The sequence below is a fragment of the Ischnura elegans genome, chromosome 6, assembly GCF_921293095.1.
Source record: "Ischnura elegans chromosome 6, ioIscEleg1.1, whole genome shotgun sequence".
NCBI lineage: Eukaryota > Metazoa > Arthropoda > Insecta > Odonata > Coenagrionidae > Ischnura > Ischnura elegans.
Window position 1 is genome coordinate 41,462,849 of NC_060251.1, and position 23,426 is coordinate 41,486,274.

The 23,426-nt window shown below is 38.2% G+C and overlaps 1 protein-coding gene across 1 annotated transcript; it reads left to right on the plus strand.

The window, feature by feature from the left end:
• Positions 1 to 695: 695 nt before the first annotated feature.
• Positions 696 to 23,168, plus strand: LOC124160556 (translocation protein SEC63 homolog). Its single transcript, XM_046536421.1, has 16 exons — positions 696 to 915; positions 1,189 to 1,291; positions 1,384 to 1,498; positions 1,587 to 1,692; positions 2,080 to 2,210; positions 3,496 to 3,588; positions 5,703 to 5,864; positions 8,012 to 8,240; positions 9,527 to 9,672; positions 10,917 to 11,064; positions 16,752 to 16,945; positions 17,446 to 17,592; positions 18,064 to 18,186; positions 21,846 to 21,974; positions 22,078 to 22,281; positions 22,549 to 23,168. Exons 1-16 carry the CDS (start codon positions 792 to 794, stop codon positions 22,684 to 22,686), a joined length of 2,292 nt encoding a protein of 763 aa, XP_046392377.1. The 5' UTR covers positions 696 to 791; the 3' UTR covers positions 22,687 to 23,168.
• The last annotated feature ends 258 nt before the right edge of the window (positions 23,169 to 23,426 follow it).

Sequence of the window (23,426 nt, forward strand, 5' to 3'; positions counted from 1 at the left end):
CCGGCATTTTGCCGGTGCCGGCGCGTGGTCTGTGTGTGTGCAAGCTCCAATGCTCTCCCATTGTTCACTATTGGAATGTGGACGGTCGATTTTACCAGCCGTCCAAAATCGGTGTGTGTGCAAGGGGCCTTACCTCGCCAGATCTGAAAAGCTATTGAGATCGTAAAAACAACAGCTAACTTCAACAGAGACCATTTCCACAACGCGTGGGAAAGAGAAACCACCGACCAATGAGAGGTCAGCTATGAAAGATAGACAACCACCGACCAATGTGAGAGCAGCACCTGGATGAGATTAAGGCGGTAGATATCCGCAAGATTTTTCACTGGTTTCACTATATTTGTAAACTGGCTTGTAGGGCCGCAATGAATCGCTGTCCCCATGAACCATGCACGGGCCCATGAGGGTGATGGATCGTGTTCTTCATCATCTTCGACCTGAAAACAGTGCCAGCAAATGTCAGTACCGCCAGTACTGCCAGCAAAATTGTTGTCTTCGCCACGGCAACCGACGCGATAGTAACCGAAAAAAATGAAGAATTCCCCCGTTCTCATGTCGAAAATACGTTCACTCGCAACAACTCTCCCTTGTTCTCTCGGAAAGCCTTTTTACGCTCCGCGCCATTAGTTCGAACAGGCTTTGTACCTTCAACTGCTTTTGACGATTTGGCGATTTGGCAACTGCGGAAACGTGGCAACGCCACGACGGGGAACTTCGTGTACACGTAGTTGTCCCGTTGCACTGCGTTCTGTGTTTCCGTTATGTGGGTATCTGAAGAGTAACTTGTCAGGATGGGTGGCCAAAAATTTCAATATGATGAGAGTGGAGGAACATTTTTCTATTTTTTATTGTCATTCCTCGCCCTTTTACTAATCCCTAGCACATATTATTGGTGGCCCCGACAGAGAAAGAATGGTAAGTGTCACGCCTATACCGGGCTCGAAAGATGATTTTATAAATATTGAGAATTATGTTGCTAGTATAGTAATCTGACGTTTCACTGTGAATTGAAAATTATAGAAGCACCTGAATCTTCTCGTTTATTTAGTTTTTCGCTTTTTATATCACGTTTTAATGGTGCTGTAAAGTTTTATTTAGGCTCTTGGTGCTGAACTGAATTGGTTATTAAGGCATGCGTTGTGTGCCTGTTTGATTAATGTGGATTGACTAAATTTTAATGTTTTACAGATCGCTCAAATGGTGACAAGGAATGTCAGTGCTCTGATTGCGAGAAAAAGAAGCTCATTTTACTATCAAACGAGCCATGGAAGGTCACGAAACAAATTTTTATGTTAGTATAAAAAAATATGAAATGAGATATCTGAGGACACCTAAACACCTATTGAAGGCAGTTTACGATTCCAATTATTCTATTTTTTTCAGAAAAATTCTTCTCATCAGTGGGTGGGCAATTCTAATTTTCCTTGCGTACAAAGTTTCTCAGTTTGATTATGAGTATGCAAATTTTGATCCATATGAAATTTTAGGGATTCCGTTGGTGAGTGGACGTGTCATATTTAATTACCTAACTCAAGAAAGTGGTTGCTACTGTGAGGAATGCTATTTGTTATTTATTTCATTCGAAGGGGTCATCGCAAGCTGAGGTCAAGAAGGCTTACAGAAAACTATCTCTGATCCTCCATCCTGATAAAGAAACTGGAAATGAAAAAGCTTTCATGAAACTTACGAAAGGTGAGATTTATAACTGCCTTTTTTTGAGGAAAGTGTTGGAAAGGTTCTCAGTACTTTACACCCATCAATATTGTTGTCTTACATTTGGCATTTTTTTAATTTGCTACTTTATGGAATGTGTAAGTTTCAAATCCTAGCATGCTGTTAGATTTTGATGAAACCATGCCCCTGCTTTTCTTGAAATAGTTATGAACTCGTTGCTGTACTGAATTGCCTCTTGGGTCTTGTCTAATGTTGATAAAGTTGTTTATTTGGCTGCTGTTATCACATGGCTCTTGCAATGTCTTCTATTACTTTCACCATTGTATTCTTTAAAATGCTTGAAGTTCACCTTCATTGAAAATCTGAAATATTTTAATGAATATTGTAATTTTTCTCTAAAAAAAGCTTATCAGGCCCTGACTGATGAAGATGCACGAAGGAATTGGGAGAAATATGGAAATCCAGACGGTCCTGGGGCCATGAGTTTTGGTATAGCCCTACCATCTTGGATAGTAGAGAAAGAAAATTCTGTGTGGGTGAGAAAAATTTTCAATGTTGTTTTGAGCATATTACTGGTACCACTTTATCAGAGCAATATTATAAATGGTATATGATTGATGAAGATATGTTGTGTGTCACATATTGTAATAATATAGTAAACAACAACAATGAGAGGTCGAAGGGCGAAGCCGAGGAGAAGTGGTGACCAGCTTGGCAGTAGTGTGTGATGTTTTCAATACATCTGCAAAAGGATGGGGCAGTCAATTTTTTTTTGCCACAAATAGTTTTTTTTCCTTGAAAAAACTTATCACGCTGTGATGCCTGTAGGAATTGGGAAGAATATGGAAATCCAGCCCATTGTCATTCAACATCCCTCTTATTGGGTTCTTACGAAATTGTAAAACAAAGAAAAATTATGTAGTAAGTTTTGATTTTCATTCTACATTCAACCAAGGCACTTAAGCCTTGATGCCATCTATTCCAAACCCTGGACTTTTAAGAAATACAAATCGAGGATTTCTTGAAAAACAGGTTATGGTAGGAACAATAAGATTTTGAAAACGTCCTTAATGCAGAGCAGTGCATCCAATAGTGTGTGGATCTTTAGTATGTTGAGAAGTTGACAGGTCTTAAATTCATGGATTACAGTCATAATTTTGGCGTGCATTCATTCATAGCTATACTTGATGAATTGATATCATTATTAATACTTGTTCAAATTTCAAGTTAATGGGAAGTTTACTGTACTTTGGTTGTATGTCATCAAATATGCAATGTAATGTATTTGTTGTCTAAAATATTATTTATTAACTCTTAGAGTGCAGGAACGTTTTTATACTTTTTTTCACGCTGACTGCGGCATTTACAGAAAATTTTTATTGCTGTCTGGATATCTTGCTCTAGGGCACTATCTTTCACCATAACGATCGCCAGGAGGCTTAAATTCTACCAGACCATCCCGAGTGGCACGAGGTGTCTTCATTACTGGGGGTCTCTTCTGTACTGGCTGGCTGCTAAAATCGTGAATTCCAACAGCCCTAGGGTTAATACATTCACTTTCATATTTGTTATACCTACCTCAGTTTGTACTTTTTGTACCAATCAATGAGAAATATTGTGACCTATGGTGTGAAATGTTTAGTGGGGAAACATCCTGTATCAAGATCTTAAGAGATCATATTATGATTCTGCCTGAAGGGTAATGTTCTTTACTGAAGGCAAAGACATCTAAATTTCTTGTTGAAATTTCCTGTTTTGAAGAGAGATTGATGCTCTGTTACTATGTGCTTCTTCAAATTGTAAATTTCTTAAATATTTCAGGTTCTTGGTCTGTATGCGCTTGTCTTCATGGTTGCTTTGCCAACAGTAGTTGGGATGTGGTGGTATAAATCAATACGCTACTCAGGAGATCAGGTGAGTGACAACTTTTATTCTGTGATACAGTATAAACCTTTTATTAGGAACTTTATTGAATTTTTGTGTTGTGAAATTTTGCAAATTCATCCTTGTAACTAAGTCATAGCTCCAGTTCCAGGCCTTTCCCATGTGTAAAGCATGGAGAAAAACCTTATGTAGCAAACCTTCACAGTTAGGAAACCTCCCTGTAATGAAGTCTGCACATTAGCGTTAGTTAGGAAAACAACCTCTCTGCTGTGGAATGTATAACTAGAAGTAGTTTTACCATGAGTTTATTTGTTATTTCACTTAGAAATTTCACATCATGATAAGATTTTCTCTTCATTCTGACCAATGCCCTCGTTTTCACTCATTGGATTGAATGTTTAAGCAAACTTTGCATCTTATCAGAAATTGTGGCATGGCTTAGAGTGCCTTCTACTTACCATCCTTCATCTCATCATGGATATCGAATCTTCTCCTAACTCCCTATCTGAATAATTAATAAAGGTTGAGATCCCACAAGCACTCGCTTCAATGGCCACCAACCAGAGGCTTGCATAGAAAATCTAGAATTTTGTGCCATTTCCAATATTTTTTTTTCTGGGAAAAGGTGTGAGAAGTCAGGGCTTTCGAAATTTTATTCCATGTCATTTTAGCTCAACCACCAATATGTATTGAGAATCTCATCTCTTCTGGAAATGGACGGGAATTAGTATCCATCTTTGAGGCAGTTGGTCACGCAAGGGGCTTTATGGGTTTTGAACGTCCTTTTATTTATTTATTGAAGGAGTTGCTCCATGCAGCATTTCTGCCAATTTATAGTGACGCAGTGAAAAAAATGAAATTTTAACATAAAAAATCTGAGCTTAGAGTACAGGCATAAGATAGTATAGAACAAAATAGAAGGCACTAGGAAAGGGAGGTGGAAAGGGAGATTTATTTATTAGCCGAGGAATGGGACATGGCGAGTTTGACAAATGAGTTTAAGGAAAATAGGTTTAAGTCCTTTATTTGTAAGCTGTCGGAATTTCTCGTCTCTTAATAAAAATTCCATGAAACAGGAGTACACCACAGGTGCTACATGAGTGACTCATGTCTTCAATATACATGAACTCTTTGCTCCTAATGTGACAACATTAACCCGTTAAGCACCTCCGTGTACCAAACCCCCATAATATGGTATCACCGTGTACTGGTTGATTTCGTTTTAAGGAGGTTTTGTAGTGTAAATTTGTTGCTCTCTGTTAAGAAATTCATAATTTTTTTATGTAGTAATCAGTAACCATGCCCTTGGACTGTAATGTTTTTGAAATAGAAAGAAGACTTATGTACTCCAATAGCCCTTAAAACTAGACTTTTTGAACCCGTCTATCACGTTTGGTTTAGTGTTTATAGCTTTGTTCATATTAAAAAAATGACTGTTTAAGGGTAATGGAAACAAGGCTATTGAATTAGTTTTTTAAAATCCTTTTCAAAATAACTTTCCTCGTCAAAATGTACTTCTTTTATTGATTAGAGTGATTAATGGCATAAGTGAAAAATTTTCAAACCTGAGTGGGTGCATGCTTGCAGGGGCGCAGCTAGGAATCAAGGCTACGGGGGGTTTCAGGCACAACTAATACTTGGAGGTCTGGTGGTGTGGTATACCCACCCAGGTAGGTGAGAGTTGAGGGGTCCTCCGCCAGAAAAAAATTTAAGATAAATGGTTCAAAATGTTAAGTTTTTCGACCTTCTGAGGGATATTTTGTGAATCCTCACACTATTCTATTGGCAATATTAATCCAATTAAGTAAAATATATTTCTTATAAATTTCTCTGAGCTCCCGGGGAGGGTTTTATCCCCCAAAACCCCCCCTCACTGTGCCACTGCATGCTTGAGACCTATGTAGAAATTTGTTCCATAAGAAAATCAGCAAGGTCAGTGGGTAGACAAGCCAGCTAAAACATGTGTTTGTGCCCTTTGGATATCTTATTCTATTCTTGTTTTGTGCTCTGGTTTAAGAGTTTGCCTCCCTTCCTTACTCAATGCCTTACCTTGCCCAGCTTGAGGAAATTTCATTTCTCTAAACTGAATTTTCTTGCTTTGGATACTGTGTGTTTATGCTAAAACTTGTATTACTTAATTCCAGGTTCTTCTAGATACTACTCAGATATATTACTACTTCTTCCATAAAACACCATCAATGCCATTGAAGAGAGTCATAATGATTCTTGCCGCCTCTCTTGAATTTGAGAAAAAGCACAATGGTGAAATACAAGAGAGACCTACCGACAATGAGGAGGTGCCTGTTGTAAGTTCAGTTATGATGTTTTTTAATTTCCTTAGTAATTTTGATGAATTTTTTTATGAATGCATTTTCTTGAATATCATTCATTCAGTCCACGGAAGAAAAGTATTTAGGGCAATTTAAATAGACATTGCAAACCAAATGATTACAGTTATCTAAAATAATACCAAAAGCAGTGAATCCATCAAAGACTTGATGGTGAATCACCAGGGGCCTAGGTGGATTTAGGGCGGTGGAACATGCCTTCCCCAGACGCTTAAAAAATACACAAAATTTTAAATACAGTTATCATTACATTTGTTTTATTTTGTGTATTATGGAGCTTCAATCATTTAATTTCATATTAATAACTTTCAAATGAAAATAAAGAGAGTATTTTCTACAGTAATTATTGTACTTTGTTTTTAATGCCAAATATGAGAAGACCTGTAAGACCCTTGTGTCACCCCCTGGAAAAATCCTGGATCTGACCCTGACTTGGGGTACAGAATTAACTCGTGCATATTTTAATCTAAGTGTGCATTTCCAAGGAAAAAAAATGAAAAGTTTTTTTCTAATTAAGTGGTTTGAATTTTTAATGTATTACCTCCTTTGCTATTTTAAACACTTGCCTGAAATATATTTTTACTCTCCTTAATGCCATTCCATGCTTGAGTTTCTCCTAATGTCATTATTTTAATTGTTATTATTTTGTAAATGTCACCATACTAGGTCTGGAATCTGTAAATGGGATAATACCATGGGATAATTATTTTCTGTGTGATTCAGTTCGATACCTCCTCTGCGAAAACGCTCAACAATTGCCCACCGAATCAAATCCGCTCATCTAGTAGCCCAACAATACGAATCCGCTCAGCTGGCAGTGTCCGGAGCATAACCGCTCATCTCCTATTCTACACGCTTGGTGGTGAGCGGTTATTCTCAGGACACTGCCCGCTGAGCGGATTCGTATTGCTGGGCTACTAGATGAGCGGATTTGATTCGGTGGGCGATTGTTGAGCGTTTTTGCAGTGGAGGTATCGAATTTCCCTTCATGGAACTGTTCTTCATAAACTACATGATCAGCATGAGCCACTTGATGGACATGAGCCATTTGATTCATTAGGAACCATTTATTATGAATAACATAATTCAGGGGGATTGGGTTGGTGTGGTAGCTAGAGTTTTGGCTTCCCACCCTGTGGCCTCAGGTTTGAATCCCAGCGGTGGTAGAGAATTTTCAGAGATTGCCCAATCCTTGCTTGAATGATGTGTAGGGAACATTTCAAGCTCAGCATTCTGCCCGTCGTATGGGATGTTAAGCCGAGGTCCCTTTGGTGCTTGTTAAGAGCAGGCTAATGTGGATGATAGGTTTTTCTCCACCCTTCCGTACCAACACTTCTCTCATGGCGCAAATTACCTCAGCGGTCGGTTGCCTCCCCCAACTACCTTACCATACCAACATAATTCAGGTCATATCGTTTATGGCAAAGAATTATTCATGACAATGCTTAATTTATAAAACTTTAGGTATGGGAACACGTACCCACTCATTTTATCCTCTCATGAGTTTTAAATATAAGCCCCCCCCCCTAAAAACTTCATTTTTAAAAACTTGTAATAAAAGTTACCATGAGGAATCATGCTTTGCCAAAAATTAAAAGAAAAACGATAACATTTTCAAAACATTTTATTTACTTGCAGTACTCACAAATGAAGGCAAATTGTATCAAATTTACTTGCCCCTGTGCCGAATTATAATCCCCAATTTTCCCTTAGAGGTGTAATGAAGGATTTGATCATGAACAACCAGTGGCATAGCCAGGAATTTTGTCCGGGTGGGGGTCCAAAACCAGGGGGAAATTTTTTAAAAAAACAGGGTACTAAGTAGAGGGTTTTTGAACTAATTTCACACTTCTCATAATCGAAAAAACTTCATTTATTAAAGAAATATTTTGTAAATTCATGATTTTTCGATATTTTGTTTTCTCTTTTGAAGGAAAGTAATTGTGTAAATATGTATTTCGAGGGGGGTGTAGACCCCCTGGACACCTCCTCCCCCTAGCTACGCCACTGTGAACAACTCAGCTCTGCTGGTCACCTGAGTTGAATCTAAGCTTGTTATTTCCATGAAATTCATGCTATTAATATCTCACTTCTTTTCTCTTCAGCTCATCAAGCAACTTCCGAATTTGGGTGAGAAGAACAAAGAGCGTCCTTTGTGCTATGGCTATTCAATCAAAGCTCGTGCCCTTCTTCACGCCCATCTTTCCCGTATTGAGCTGCCAAAAGAGACACTGGACAAGGACCGTATTATAGTGGTGCGGAAATGTCCATACCTCATTCAAGAAATGGTCAACTGTGTCTCACAGCTCATCCTTTTGGCCTATGCAAGGCGGAGTAAGTATAATGGCTGGCTATTCATCTGTTCAACTTTACGTAACTGTCTCCAGCATGTCCTTGATGTAAGGGTTGAGCAAGCAACTCAAATTTTGAGGTGAAGATTGAAGCCTGGTTTACGTATGGAAGTTGACCTCTTTGGTTTTTATACGGTTGAAGAATCTTTTAAAATTAATCAAAAGTTTTTTCCTAACGCTCATTGTCTGCTGTAATGCCAGAGCATACGTCCTAGTAAACTTGAAATCTTGTCAGGAAAAAAAATAATTCCGTTATTGTAGCGCTTTTGCTTGAGATTTTATTTTTTATAAAGATCGCTGAAAACATCGAAGGGGTGTGAAACTCATGCATTGATTCACGACCATGAATTTGCAGCCAGATAATTGAGAGTCTGCTGCATTGCCTATTATTGCCTAAGGATATATAAAGAAGGGAGGGTGAGGATTTTAGATTTAGCAAAGCAGATTTTACCAGGAGTGCAAATAGGGACATGGTACATAGCTTTAATGGCTTGTTTTTAGAGCCTTTTCAGCCCAAAAACAAGCCATTAAAGCTATGTACCATGTCCCTATTTGCACTCCCGGTAAAATCTTCTTTGCTAAATCTAAAATCCTCACCCTCCCTTCTTTATATATCCTTACATGTGCCTGTTTTGTCAAAGCAAACCCTTCCCATTTTCTTCAAAACTCTACCTACCATGATCACCTCACCCGTTCTAGAAATAACATCCATTCCAACCAATATTCCAGCTCTCTCTGCCTAAAAGGTCCCTACCACTCTGCCTCGATCCTATACAATAAAGTTCCCGATGAAATAAAAAATTGCAAATCACCTTCCGAATTCAAAAGGAGACTAAAAAGCCTCCTAGCTGAAAAATGCTATTACAGTATTAATGAATACCTGGAGGATGCATTATAAAGGAAATTTTCTTGATGGCAACTTGAATGCCTATAATTTTCCATACTTTCTGTTAGTATGTTTATAACCCTCTCAGCTCTGTTTCTAAAGTTTTGTACATATAGTGAATTGATTATCTTGAGAATTCCCAAGAACCTGGAAAATTTTCAATCATGTATGTATGTTGGTATCTCATATTCAATCATGTATGTATGCTGGTATCTCATATTGACTTTAGCCTTGCAGATGTATAATTTGCCAATGGTGAAATAAATTTATTATTATTATTATTATTGTTTAACGTATTTCATGAATTTTCCGCTGAATAATTATAATGATGACAATGATAATAGTAATGATAATAATTCTCTTTAACAATACTTTCATTCCAGTATCCAGATTACCAAGTGTTGAAACAATAGAGAACACGATGAAGTTGTGTCCAATGGTTGTCCAGGCCTTATGGGAGTTCAAAAGTCCCTTATTTCAGCTGCCTTATATCAATGAAGAGAACATCAAGTGTTTCACATCAAAGAAGGTATGCTCGCTTTTAATTGTGTTTCAGTTTCTCCTGCAGTGCAATGAAAATGACTTCTATGCATTAAGATAGTTGGCCTGACTTAGACCCAGATTTACCTGAATTAGAAATAGAAGCATGACTTCAAATGTGAGCATCCTATCCTGTAGTATATGAGATGCGATGTTTGATTCCACGCAATGCATATTCAGGCCACAAGTGTGAAATCACCGGGCATTCTTATTTCACTCTCAATTATTTTTATATTCACTGTGTATAAATGTTAGGATGATAGTTTTCGTACCTAAGTTACCTATTTAAAAAATATCAGGGTACCTCCTAACGAGGTACCCTGCCAAAAGATAAATACTAAAATCAACGAAGACCAATGATGTTACACCAATAGTATTACAACATAAAAAAGTTTTGTATAATAAGAATGAAATAAATTTTGTATGAAGCTGACAGAGTCATTGAGTATGCTTCATTACAAAGGAAAATGTTGGGTACGTTTACATTTTAATTGATATTGAGTATTAATTGAGTGCTGTGGTGGAAATGCACGTTTTTCATTCTCTATGAAGAAAAAAGTTGTTTTCCCCCCATACCCCTAAGATTTATTTTATGAGCGTGCACAGCATTAAAAGTGCCATAAAAAGGTGTTGATACTGAGAAATAAATAGTTTCTTGGGTATCTATAATGGCCATGGATAAATAATACTTGAAGTCTATTCCAATAATTTTTAAAACATAGTTTGTAATTATATATGTCTTGGAGTATAGGCCTGGGGATGAAATGCGAAATTGTTTGACGACATTTCAATACATATTCTAATATATTTTTCACAGCTATGAATCATAATGGTTGCAATAAATTATTATATGAAGGCATAAAAGGTTTTTACAATGATAAAATAAAAATGTATAAAAAGAATTCAGTTGTAAATAAATGAAAAAGAAGATGATTTTGACACAACTTATTTGCACTTTGTTTACCAATTGTAACTAAGCTTGGAAAATATCATAGTTACCTTCAATTTTGATATAACCTATACTGCAAGACATTTTTCATTATTATATAACTGAGGTGAAGGAAAGGAAATAGATTAAGTGAAACATAGTTTGGTAAGTAAACAGATGTAGATTAGACTAAAAGTATTTTTTTTGTAAAAATGAAGGTATCAAAATGATACCAAATGATGCCATCAGTCCTTTTTGATATCCTTACCTATCACTTGATAATAATACCCCTATTTTCATTTCAGAGGCATATAAAAAGCATACAGCAGTTTGCCCAAATGAAAGCAGATGAGCGGAGAGCATGCCTTAGGTTTTTGTCGGATGAAGAGTATGAAAACGTACTGAAGGTTGTGAGCAAAATGCCTCTGGTAGACTTTCAAGTTCGGTCTGAAGGTACGTGTAATTAAGGATATCTGATAATGCCTGAATTGAATTTCTGCCTCGTGTAAGTGAAGAATGACAATCATATTTTGCTTGCTGATCCAGTCTAGCTATGTAATTCGGGATGCTTGGCAAATGCCCATGCATTGTTTAATTTCCCTGCGCTAACAATTTCATTTTATGATGTCATTGTGTTTTTCCTCAAGTTTGAAATGAATTCTATGCGCTGAACATAAAAATATTCTAGGAGTGGTTAAACACTGGAAATGCCAGAGTGGTCATTTTGACTAGTTATGAATTTCAAATGATTGCATTTATTCGCCCTAATCAGTATGTAGAAGTTTTTAGAGACTCTTGATGACTTTTCGAAGCACCCACATTTTATAAAAGTGAACTACGTATTTTGGTTGTTTATTTTACAAAATACATTCTTGTTGCTGTATGTACGTAGAGCAGTCTTTTTGACAGATGCCATACATTCTGAGAATGTGCATTTTGTAAGTCGCCATGGCTCTCCTGTCCTTGTCGTCCGAAGGAGCATAGGGAAAGTCATGCAGAAAAAGGAAGAACTCGCATATTGGAACAATAATACTTTAGTTGTTAATTCATTTGAATACCCATGCCGACTGCACCAAGAAGCTGTCATCCTTCTCTTGTCAGCGCTTTCATTATAGGGTCGAGTACATGGTAAGATCCCGCTCACAGCATGTCTTACCGTACGTTGTAGGGGGTTGGGTGGTTGGGAACATGGGAACGAAAAGGAAGGACGAAGTGCTGAGTTTGGATGGAAACGGAAATGAGGCAAGGAATGCGACAGCCACCTCTTACAATATTGTTCTTTTAGTTGTACAGTCAACTCTCATTAATACAAACAGCCTTATTACAAAGTTCTTGTTTTTAAGAAGCAAACCATCGGTCCCCGACGAAAAAACTGATCCAATCTATTATAAAAATAAAAGCTATTACAAAATTGTCATTACTGCAAAACTGTGAACCTCAGTCTCGGTCCTGGTGGTTGCAGAAAGAACTTCATTACGAAGTTCAACAGATGAGAAACTGCATTCAGTTGACTCGTTAATTAACGCTCAAAAATTGGCCATGCAGTTAGTCCACTTCTTACAAACACTCCATTTATGAATTTTCAGAGATATGAAGATTCGAAGAAGTCGAGCGTGCCCGAAATTTCAAAAATGGCACCTTTGGAGTTGGACAATGTGACGTGGGGTGGTGCAGAAGAACTGGTTCTTTGGGCACAGACTGAAAGAAGTTTCAATTATGTAATCAGTTGTGAAGTCAGGAACTGTTCAGCGTTTTGCCCATTCTTCCTTCCTGCGGACAGTAAATTTTTTTTCGGCTCCAGCTGCATTGTACACACTAAATCAGTTTGTTGCAATCGTGAGTAAAAAAAAAATTGGGTGGTTTCCCATTTTTTTTTAATTGCCTGAATCGAAAGATTATTACTCCTGGAGTACCTATTTCACGCTTTTAGATTTTTAAATGACGATATCTATTTTTTGCGAGTAATTGAAAAGTGAAAATTTTCAAGTGCGCAAAAACCCGACGGCTAAGTATGAATGCTGGGAAAAGCCCGTGTGACGTCATTCTGGTTCCGGCTTACGCTGTGAGAGGCCACCTTGGTGTGAGGCTATGAGTGCCGCTACGATGCAGGCTGCTAGCAGGTAGCAGAGTACCCTGCTAGAAGGCAGTGCTTGGCTTAAATAAGGATTTTTAATACCCTTGATCAAACGAAGGAAACTTTTTGACGATAGGAAATTTTAATAATTTAATTCCCGATTATCCGGCAGCGGTTTAATCCGGGATGCTGATTATCCGTGCATGATTTTTACTCTCGCTCAATTTTTTCTGTTATCTTTATTAAAAAAATGATATCGGACACAAAATCATTGGAATTTCTGCATTAATGCTAGGATAAACCGGGCTTATTATTTCTGTTAGAGTCCCCTAAGTAAAATGGAAGCGATCGCACGCTAGCTGCATTCACGGTAGCACCATGTTCCTGTTTTCCAAGCCTCGCAGTGCGCGACCATGCTCCGCTAAAAAGATCGCGAACTGGCGAAGAAAGCTCTCACTGAGTCCGGAAAGCGCTCTAAAATAACAGAATAACTAAATAATAATAATTAGGGATGGGTCGAATAGTAGATTTCTCGAATTCGAATATCGAATTCGAATATTAAATCATTGCTCGAATATTCGAATACCTCGAATTTCGAATACCTCGAATACTAAACGATGAATGTGAAAATGTTTGACTAGGTCGCCTATGCAGCAGGAAACCCAAGATTTTGGCGAGTAATTGTGATTGCCTTTAAAGGATTCAAACAAGGAATTTAGCTGATTAATGGAATATTTTAATTTTATGTAAACAATAGGGTAGTTTCCTTCATTAAAGAAAACGAAAGGTATTGATTGTGATTCGTTACCCACCATTAGTGTATTCATAATAAACAAATTATTTCAATCCAGAAATACCGGTTTAGACTAATGGCAATGTTGTTTTTTACCTCATTTGAAAAAGGCCAGATTGGCGCCTATGCGATGCCACTCCACGTGGCATCACAGGGACCACGAGAGGATCGGAGTTTTACATCGTCTGAGGTTACTAATGCATGCATGAGGCACAGAGCTCAGGGAAACATGTCTTTATAATCACACAGTCTGTTTGATAAGGTATTAATAATCCTTATTTAAGCCAAGCGCTACCAGCTAGCATGGTACTCGGCTACCTGCTAGCATCCTGCGTCGTATTAGCGCTCAGAGCCTCGCCCCAAGGTCACCTCACTTGCGGCAGCGGGAACCAGAACGACGTCACGCGGAGTTTTTCCCGGCATTCATACTTACCCGTCGCGTTTTCGCGCGCTTGAAAATTTTCACTTTTAATTTAATCGCGAAAAATAGATATCGTCTTATAAAACTCTAAAAGCGTTAAATACGTACTTCAGGAGTATTAATATTTCGATTTAGGCAATAAAAAATAATAGGAAACCACCCTATTTGAGCATTACGCCTCCGTTGTATTTCTTCTTCTTCCCGGTATTTATTTTCCTGCGCAAAATGCTTAAATAAAGTCAGAAATATGTTCTTTTTTAAATTACGCGCACATTACTAATATTTCAATCCAATAAAGGTGTAATAACAATTGCCGAAAGTCATTGTTAGACACCTTTCGGGCTAGTAGATGACTCATGCAGCAGTTGACCTCGAGAAAGGGGGAAATTCGAAGCAGGTAGGTAGAAAAAGGTCAGTGGGTGAGAAAAGGGGGTGGGTGCGAGACACGTTTTTATTTTTCTCGCGTAACTTGATATTTTTTGAAGCTAAGGTTTTTGTAATACAATCCCTGCGCGAGCTGGGATCTTTTGTTTGATTTCGGAGAAGAGGAAATCGTCAAGAGTGGGTGAGGCGAATGCTGAATGGAGGGGGATAGCAGATCGTGGGAAATGCGCCAATGTCACTATCCCACGGCACTGAGTTCCTCCCTATAGTAGTTTCATCTCCTGGGGAAGATTCAAAATAAGTGCCTGTCATTATTAGCCTCAAAGGACACACGGCAAACACCTCCTCTCATTTTATCAAAAGATGGATGCGGGAAAATGGTCAGTGGGGAGAAAGAGGGAAGGGTGAAACACGATTCTATTATTTTCCGGTAACTTGATATTTTTTTCAAAGCTGAGGTCTTCGTAATACGATCCCTGCACGAGCCGGGACCTTTTTTTGTTTTCGGGGAAGAGGAAACCGTCTGAGGGGGTGGGGCGAACGCTGAATGGATGGGGATAGCGGATCGTGGGAAATGCGCCAATGTTGCTATCCCACGGAACGGAGGTTCTCCTGATAGGGGACACCTGGGATTTTCGGATTTTTTTCATCCGATCAATTTCGGTTCCCCACGTCGAACTCTTTTCACCGCTCGAACCCGTGAATTTGATGTATTTCGTCAGCTTGCCTAAAACGGCGCTGCTTGCACTAGACGACTAGAGTTCTCATTTTTCCGAGTCAACTACCAACGACGTGCGAGCGACAGTGTATGACGCGAAATTCTAAGTATTCGAGGTATTCGAGACGGTACCTTTGGCATAACTATTCGAGATCTCGAATATCGAATACTTTCTATTATTCGAGGTATTCGAGTATTCGCGGATACTATTCGCACATCTCTAATAATAATATAGTGTTTGTTTTAGGTAAATTATGAACATTGCAAGACATTTAAGTGAAAGTATGGGTTATCCGTATTTTCCGATTATTTATGTCGTCTCTCTCCATCATTAGCCCGGATAATCGTGAGTGTACTGTTTGTGATTATTAAGGAATGTTTCCCTGAGCTCTGTGCCTCATGCATGCATTGGTAATCTCAGACGATGTAAAACTCCTATCTACTCGTATGGAATCTAGGTGCCTGTGACGTCACGTGGAGTGGCATCGCATGGGCGCCAATCTGACCTTTTTCAAATGCGGTTAAAATTGACTATTGCCATTCGCCTAAACTGGGATTTCTAAAAGCAAATAATTTGTATATTATGAATACACTAATGGTGGGTAACGAATCGCAATCAATGCCTTTCGTTTTCTTTGATGAAGGAAACTACCCTATTGTGCAAAGGTACGCATGCAAAAAGAAAGAAAGATTTTTGTAGAAAGCCCTCTTTACCTGTGCTTTTATGTACGTGTTAAAAGATTGGTGGATAGAAGAACTTTGTGTATAGCTGTGTCAAATCAATTTTAGGGTTGATGACTGTTGATGATGACTAAAGAAATTTCTCAAAGTAACTAAAGTCTCTGTGAAATACAACTTGAATTTCACTTTACTGCCAAAAAATGATTGAGTTGGCTCATCGTTGTTTCACAGTTACTAAAGTTCTACCTGAAAGGGGACAAAATAAGTGATTGTAATACACATCATTTTTTCATGTAGTGTCACAGTGATTGATTTTTTATGTATTTATGTAGACTCTGTTGTGTTTCACAATAAGATGGGTGTGATTAAATTGTTTGCTTTTCATTCGCAATGAAGACCTCTCTCTGAATGTACCAAGTACTTAAAGAGAGGTAGCGCAAATAAATCTGACTCCAAGAAGTTATTCACAATGTGCTTAGAAAGCTGAGGCTTCTTTTGTGGAGTGTATTCATTTATCTATGTCCATCTTAATTTCCCTGCAAAATATCTATTTTAAATTTCTTTACAATTTGAATATGAGTTTCTGGAGGTGACGGTACAACTTAGAGGGAAGCCAATTGTGTTTCATTCACTTTTGCAGTTAATGAAATACTTTTGCTACTATCATAGTAGCCTCTCACCTGAACCCCCGCTCCCCTCCACCTGCCATACCCTCCCTAAGGGAACCTCATCCCCCTAGCTTCTTTCTACCATATGAGCAAGATCTTTATCCCTCCCTCATCTCTGTTGACCAATCCGTTCAACCTAGTCACCTTCCTCTCTCCCCCTCCAATCCTGGTATAAATTGATGTGATGGACCTCTGTAGAGTTCACCTGATGATGACGTCTTACGTTGAAACCATGGTCGTGTAAATGTGTGAATAATTATTTCATGTGAAAGCACAAAGTTTTTTCTTTTTCATTTTTCATAATGAATCGCTTTCATAAAGTTACGCCTCAAACCATCAATTTTATATGAGGTTTTACTTTTGGAAATATTCAATATTAAAATGATATCATTCTTCTGCAGTAATTGATGACGAAGCTCCTACGGTGTACACAGCTGGAGCCATTGTTACAGTGACAGTATCCTTGCATAGAAGGGACATGGGTGAGCTCTTTGATAAGAAAGTAGAGTCATCTGGAACAGAGCATTCTGAAGAAGTCCCGACTTTAGCTGAAGGTGATGAAACGAGTGTAGAGAAGAAGGATGAGCAGCAGCAGGTAATGTAATTTTTTACCTCAGAGGTTATATAAACAAGAGAGTGCATGAATATTGTGCTGTAACAAAAACCTGAGTCCAGCACTGAAACAGCAATTTTCCCTAGTACCTACTTGTACAACTGACCGGACATTAAATATTATTATGCACTGAATTCTTTTAAGGCCGTTTTACACGGTACACGAAATTGCGCAATCTGACGTAGGTGCGAAGGCGCAATCAAAATTGCGTTGTGTAAAGCATTGAATTGCTATAACACATGCGTGGATGCGAGACTGCAAAATAGCCCCTGTTCTAATTTCGTTCATGCATTCGCACAATTCCACGCCATTTTAGAAATCAATGCAGCTCTAACCTGCGCAATTCCGTGCCCCGTGTATAATGGCCTTTAAATACTTGCAATTTTGGGTCTAAGTATCAAGTGGAAACCCTTTTTATTCCTACATTTTTAAAGTAATTTCAGTTTGTAGTTATTAAATACTCTTTCTATTTTGGGTTGTAGGCTCCAAAGAGGCCCGTATGGCAGAAGCAACAGAAGAAAACAAAGAAGAAAGGGAAAGGTCCTAGTGGATCAAAGAAGCCTTCTGCTCAGCCATCTAAATCTACGGCCTTAGTGAAGAAAGGTGGTGAAGATGCTGTCATCAAAGAGGTATATTAATCTTTAATTCTCAATGATAATACAGGGTGGACCCTTCAGAAAAACCCTTGAATGTCAGGTAAAATCATGAAATTTCATGCCTAAAAAGAATGGAATGTTAGGAAAGATTGAAAAAAAGTTTTGGAAAAATTAAATTAGCTGTAAAATTAGGGTTGTGATTTCCCTTCTGAATTATGGTTATCAAGTTCAATAGTGTGGCTTTTGCCTTCAAAAAATGTCTTGCATATAAGGTTCCAGTTAATAGCATTATCTCACCAATTGGTGTTAAATTGCTGGTAAAACATAATTAATTTGTAACATGCAATAATTAATTCCAGAAAAACTATAAATTGCCTATTAACATTGATATTTTTATTCTAGAGTAGTGTTTGATGCAATAACAATGATCAGTAATGTGTAATTTTTTCCACTTCAAGTATGATGTATTATGAATTTCCAGTGATAAATTATTTCTGTTCTCAGGAACCAAAGAAGGCTGAGAGGCATGAGAGGGCTGACAGGTCGGACATGGATGATAGCGATGCGTCAGATGATGAGAGGGAGATGCCCAAGTATGACAGGAGTGATTCTGAAGATGAAAAGAAGGTAATATTGTTTCCAAGACTTTAGGTTTCTTTTATGATCTCATAACTTTTCCTTGAAATCTCTTGGGTAAAACCTGGGTGTACTTTAAGTGTGAAATATCTTGGAGTGAACATCTATCAGAGAGTTCGTACCTATCGTTGAAATTAATTTACTGCAGTTCTCCGAATATAGTCCCCTCCCCTGCCCCTGTAATTTTGAGGCTTCGGTTGTGGGAAAAAATTAAAATAAATGCGTTGGAATGTAGTCCCCCCCCCTTCACTTTTACCACGGGTATTTTTGAAAAAAGTGGGTTCTCTATTCAGATAGATACCGTGTTTCTAAACTGCCAAAAACAGTGCTATGTAGCCTTTATACCATCGGGGTTTTCATAACATTTATCAATTAACCCATTGTAATCCACTGTTGCTTTTAAGCAGCATGAGCAATTTATGAATTTTCAGCTCTATTTAGGAAATATTGTAAATAATTATCATTTTGTGGTTTAAATTTTAATGACGAAATATTTATCTGCCAAGGTATTTACGATTGAGTGCAAAATTTTCAAGCTATCAAAACGAGAAATATTGAAATTTGAATTCTCCCAGAAGTAGCTCTGGGTCAGAAAGGGTTAAATGTACAAGTATATCCGTGCCTTAAGGCCTGGTTACATGATACATTAACACGTACGGGTTAATGTCTAAATGTATGAACGCGAGAATGAACACCAAAATGCACCGTGTAACCACCCAACTTGTGCGAATGCATGAACGGAGAATAGAACCTGTTCTAATTTGGTTAATGCATTCGTAAATGTTTCGTTCCGGTCCACCAAAACCATTCACGCAAACGTACATTAACTTGTACGTGTTTATGTACCGTGTAACCAGGCCTTTAGATAGGGTCGCCACTACCTAGGGCATTAAATCGAAACTTGAAGCTTTTACGTGGTGGAAGGGCTCCATATTAATAATGAAAAACAGAGTGTTTTTCATTATTAATACTACCTAGGGCAATTGATCGCTTTTAATTTCTCTTCGAGGTTTATACCCGTTCATCAAAACTTCATAATCTTTTCGTCCACATTCCTCGTTTCTGCCAATTTTCACTTGATTTTTACGCCGTAAGGCACTGTCAAAATCACCTTCTACTGCTGAACTACTATCGCACTGTATTACAGAGTGGGATAATTCCTCTGCAGCATGAGTGTGACTCTGCAATGTTACGGAGGGTCCTGAGGTGCATAGGGCCTTGGATTGCTGGGAGGGAATGAAGCTGATGAGTTTGAGCCTCTCTTTTGGACCCTTTTATGTGTTGGTGCTACACGCAACTCTGCCCCCACTCCATTTCTCTCCCATGATCACTGACGCCCTTGAAGGCTGTAGTGGGAATCCTTATCCTATTCCCCCCATAATGTGTAATGTTAACATCGAGAAAGCCATCAATGAAATCAAGGAGAAAGCTTCTGGTGTCAATATTCACAGAGAAAAAATTAGTATGCTGCGATTTGCTGACGACATTGCAGTCATAGCCGAGACAGAGAAGGATTTGAAGAAGACTTTGACAAACATGGAAAGGACAGTGGCCAGATATCAGCTGAAAATCAACAAAAAAGACTAAGATATTAGTTTGCAGCAAAAGAGAGGAGGCTAAGGCGAAGATTAACCTAGGGAAGCACAAGCTTGAAGAGGTGAAAGAGTTTTCTTACCTGGGAAGCCGAATTACCAACAATGGACGAAGCAAGAAAGAAATACTCAGTGGAATAGCACAGGCGAAGAGAGCTTTCTACAAAGAGAAGAATCTTCTTACAGCTGAAAATACAGTGAGTCCTCGTTTAACGTTGTTGATTCGTTCCTGAAAAAGTCGACGTTAAGCGAAACAACGTTAAGCGATGCAGTATTTCCCATAAGAAACAATGTAAAAAATTTAAATTGGTTCCTAGCCATGTTCCTAACAATCCATTTCTTCGTGAAGAATCCAGAATTTCCCGGGCAAGAATCCAAGGAGGCCAATTATCGGAGCCGTAACTTAAGCAGACTTCTTGACCAATCGGGAGACACCTGAATCAGGCCAAAATGAAAAAAATCTGAATCTGACACTCGGAAGCACGAGGACGAAGGGCGAGTCAATTTTCGTGATGATATGAATTCTTTAACCCGGCGGAAATCGCGAGAAACATTCATTACCGATTATTCACTTCAGCATGATAACGATTCATTCGAAACGAATTTTCATAACGAAAAGGTTGGGAAGAAGGCATTATTAAATGAAATATAAAAACTAAAAAGAAAGTATTTTTAATGGCGAAACATCGATATTTTCAGTAACAGAAGAAATTTTAACTGTAAAACTCGACCTGCAAACCTAAAACTCGACCGATCTCTCCAGCAGTTGCACCTTCTTCAATTCTTTTAATAATAGCAAGTTTTTATTGTAATATCGCCGTTTTTTCTTCACGTCTGAAGAACCACCAGGATAGCCACTCTTCTTCGTGGACATTTTTTTCGGTTGGCATCAGAAAAATATACGGATAATGGGTAAATGAGGCGATAATTATTCGCTCAGATGCATAGTTAACATACGCTACCCACGCCAACCTTTTCTGTCGAACGAAAATTACCAATCGCATTAATATGGTAATATTTACGCATCAGATGCGCTTGCGTTCTATTCGCCATTCATTTTTTTTTCGCCGCGCATAATTTGAACAACGTTATCGCGAAGCAATAACGACGTTAAATGATCAAGGGTTTCAATTTTTGGACAACGTTATCGCGAAACAACGTTAAACGGGACGACGTTAAACGAGGACACACTGTACAAGCATAGAAGTAAGAAAACAATTCATCAGATGCCAGATATGGAGTATGTTTCTCTAAGGAAGCGAGGCTTGGAAGTTGACAGCAGCAGAGAAGTCGAGAGTGGAAGCATTCCAAATGTGGTGCTATCGAAGAATGATGAAGATAAAATGGATTGACCATATAAGTAACGAGGAAGTGCTAAGATGAGTGGTAGAAAAGAGAAACCTCCGAAAAACCTTAAGCAGAAGACGGAACAACTTAGTTGGCCACATTTTGAGGCATGATGGCCTGATGAAGACAATTGTTGAAGGACAAGTGAAAGGGAAAAAGGGCAAGGGATGGCCCTGAATGAGTTAAATAGGACAGGTTATAAAGGATGTACAAGAGAGGAGATGCATCGCTATGGAAAAGCTAGCGGATAGGAGAGAGAAACCAATCTTTGTATTTTTGACAAATGATGATGGTCAATTTTTGCTAGTGCCCATAGATGAATTGAGTGAAATTGTATTCTACTATATTTCAAGCAAGGGAGATGAACAAAAAATTAGGAAGTGCAATTAAAAATTTCTAGAACAATGTTCCTCTTTCAAGTAGAAGATGGGGCATGTATTTGTCTTGGGGGGCTCACTCCCAAAGTCTACCCCGAGTCACAAGAAGTCTGTGCGTGGCCCCGCTAGTGTTAATGATGATTTGGATGTTGCAGAGATAAGCACTTTTATCTTCTACTTGGTCACTTCTTTGCCAACTTTGCTCATAACTTTTCAAATACTTGTCATGAATTTTTTATACTAAAGCCTTGTGCATCAATCAAGCCTTTTAAGTGCGGTGTCTTAATTTGTTTTTTTATCTTGAAGCTTAGTTTGATGACAAATTCTCTTTCAGGATAAAAATTCATCCATAGACGATGATACAGAGTGGGAAAAGTTTCAATCTAGGTTAGCCAAGAAGGAGAAGGTGTTGGAAGGAATAAGTAAGAAGTCACATAGTGTTCACTGCCCATTTTTTCCTGATGTAAGTATATTTTTGTGTTTAATGTTATTGAGTACAATGCCTTGGCATTTAATGCGTTGTTAAATTTCCTCTCATCTCTGGTATTGATATTTTCTCTTTTTAGGATAAGCAAGAGTACTGGTGGGTTTATATTTGTGATCGAAAATCACATACATTGCTCACAGCTCCTTGTCATATTACTGCCCTCGTTGATCATGATGAAGTTCAGCTTAAATTTACAGCTCCTCGATGGACTGGTGTTTATACATTTGCCGTTTGTTTACGTTCAGATTCCTACTTTGGATTTGACCAAACTCACGATATCAAGGTATGTATAACAATTTTCATTTCCATTTTGTAATAATGAAAAAAAGAACTTAAATAACAATACATTTGGTAATGTAGATCGTAGTTGTGAGGATGCTTTGATAAGTAAGCGAAAGATTGGCTAAAAGAAAAGTTAAGAGGGTTAGAACCCTCATTGCCAGCAAAAATGTCCTTGCAACAATAAATAATGGAAATAAATGCACTCATGCTCATTGCTTCTGCACAGTCTTGCCTAAAGTCTCAAGTTAATTTTTTCCTTCATTACTAGTTGGACGTAAAGGAGGCTCCTGAAGTGCCTACGGAGCATCCTCAGTGGGATCTCTCAGAGGAGGAAGAGGAGCCTGAATGTGGAGGAAGTGGCTCAGAGTTCACGACAGACGAGGATGTGGAGGAAGAGCAGAATTAATCAAACTGCGGAGACCTTGTGGCAGTTGCAGAAAGTATGTTGCGTGAGTTTTGTGTATGATGCCGTTTTGAGACTCATCAAAGCACAAACTCTTTGTTGTGCGTCTTTTTTTAAATAGGATTTCATTGCCTTCCCCATTGTAGAGGATGGCCAATCATGGGATGCTAGACTGTTGGGAGTTTTTTTTTTTTTTTAATTGTTTCATCAGTGATAATGCCATCGCTTTACCATTGGAAGGAGGCAGCTGACTTTTGGTCAAAATATACAGTGGACGAATTATGTGAAATCATTCCAGTCTCATGAATATGTTGACACAATACATCCTTGTCATTATAATTATATATATTTTGTATGTGAGGAAATCTTGGCGTATTTTTTGAAATTCGGTCCTCAAAATATGAGCTCATGAAATATACAATCAGTCAGTTTGAATGAAAGAATGGACTGAATGTTTTACCTGTGAATTAAACTTTTTCTGTCTATTTGCAGTGGATTTATTACGTGCCTATTATATTTTCCAGAAGATGTGACTCTCAGGCATAGTAGTTTACCACAAATTATGGCTTCCTATTTTAAAATTTGTGTATATACCCATCATGCTTGTGTTCTTCGATCTTAATATAAGTGAAACTAAATGAAGTGATTGTACGCTGAATGGTGAAAATGCGATTCCGAAATGGCCTACTGTGAAGAGACACTTTTTTGGTTGATGTTAAATAGGCAGACTTTTTCTTTCAATG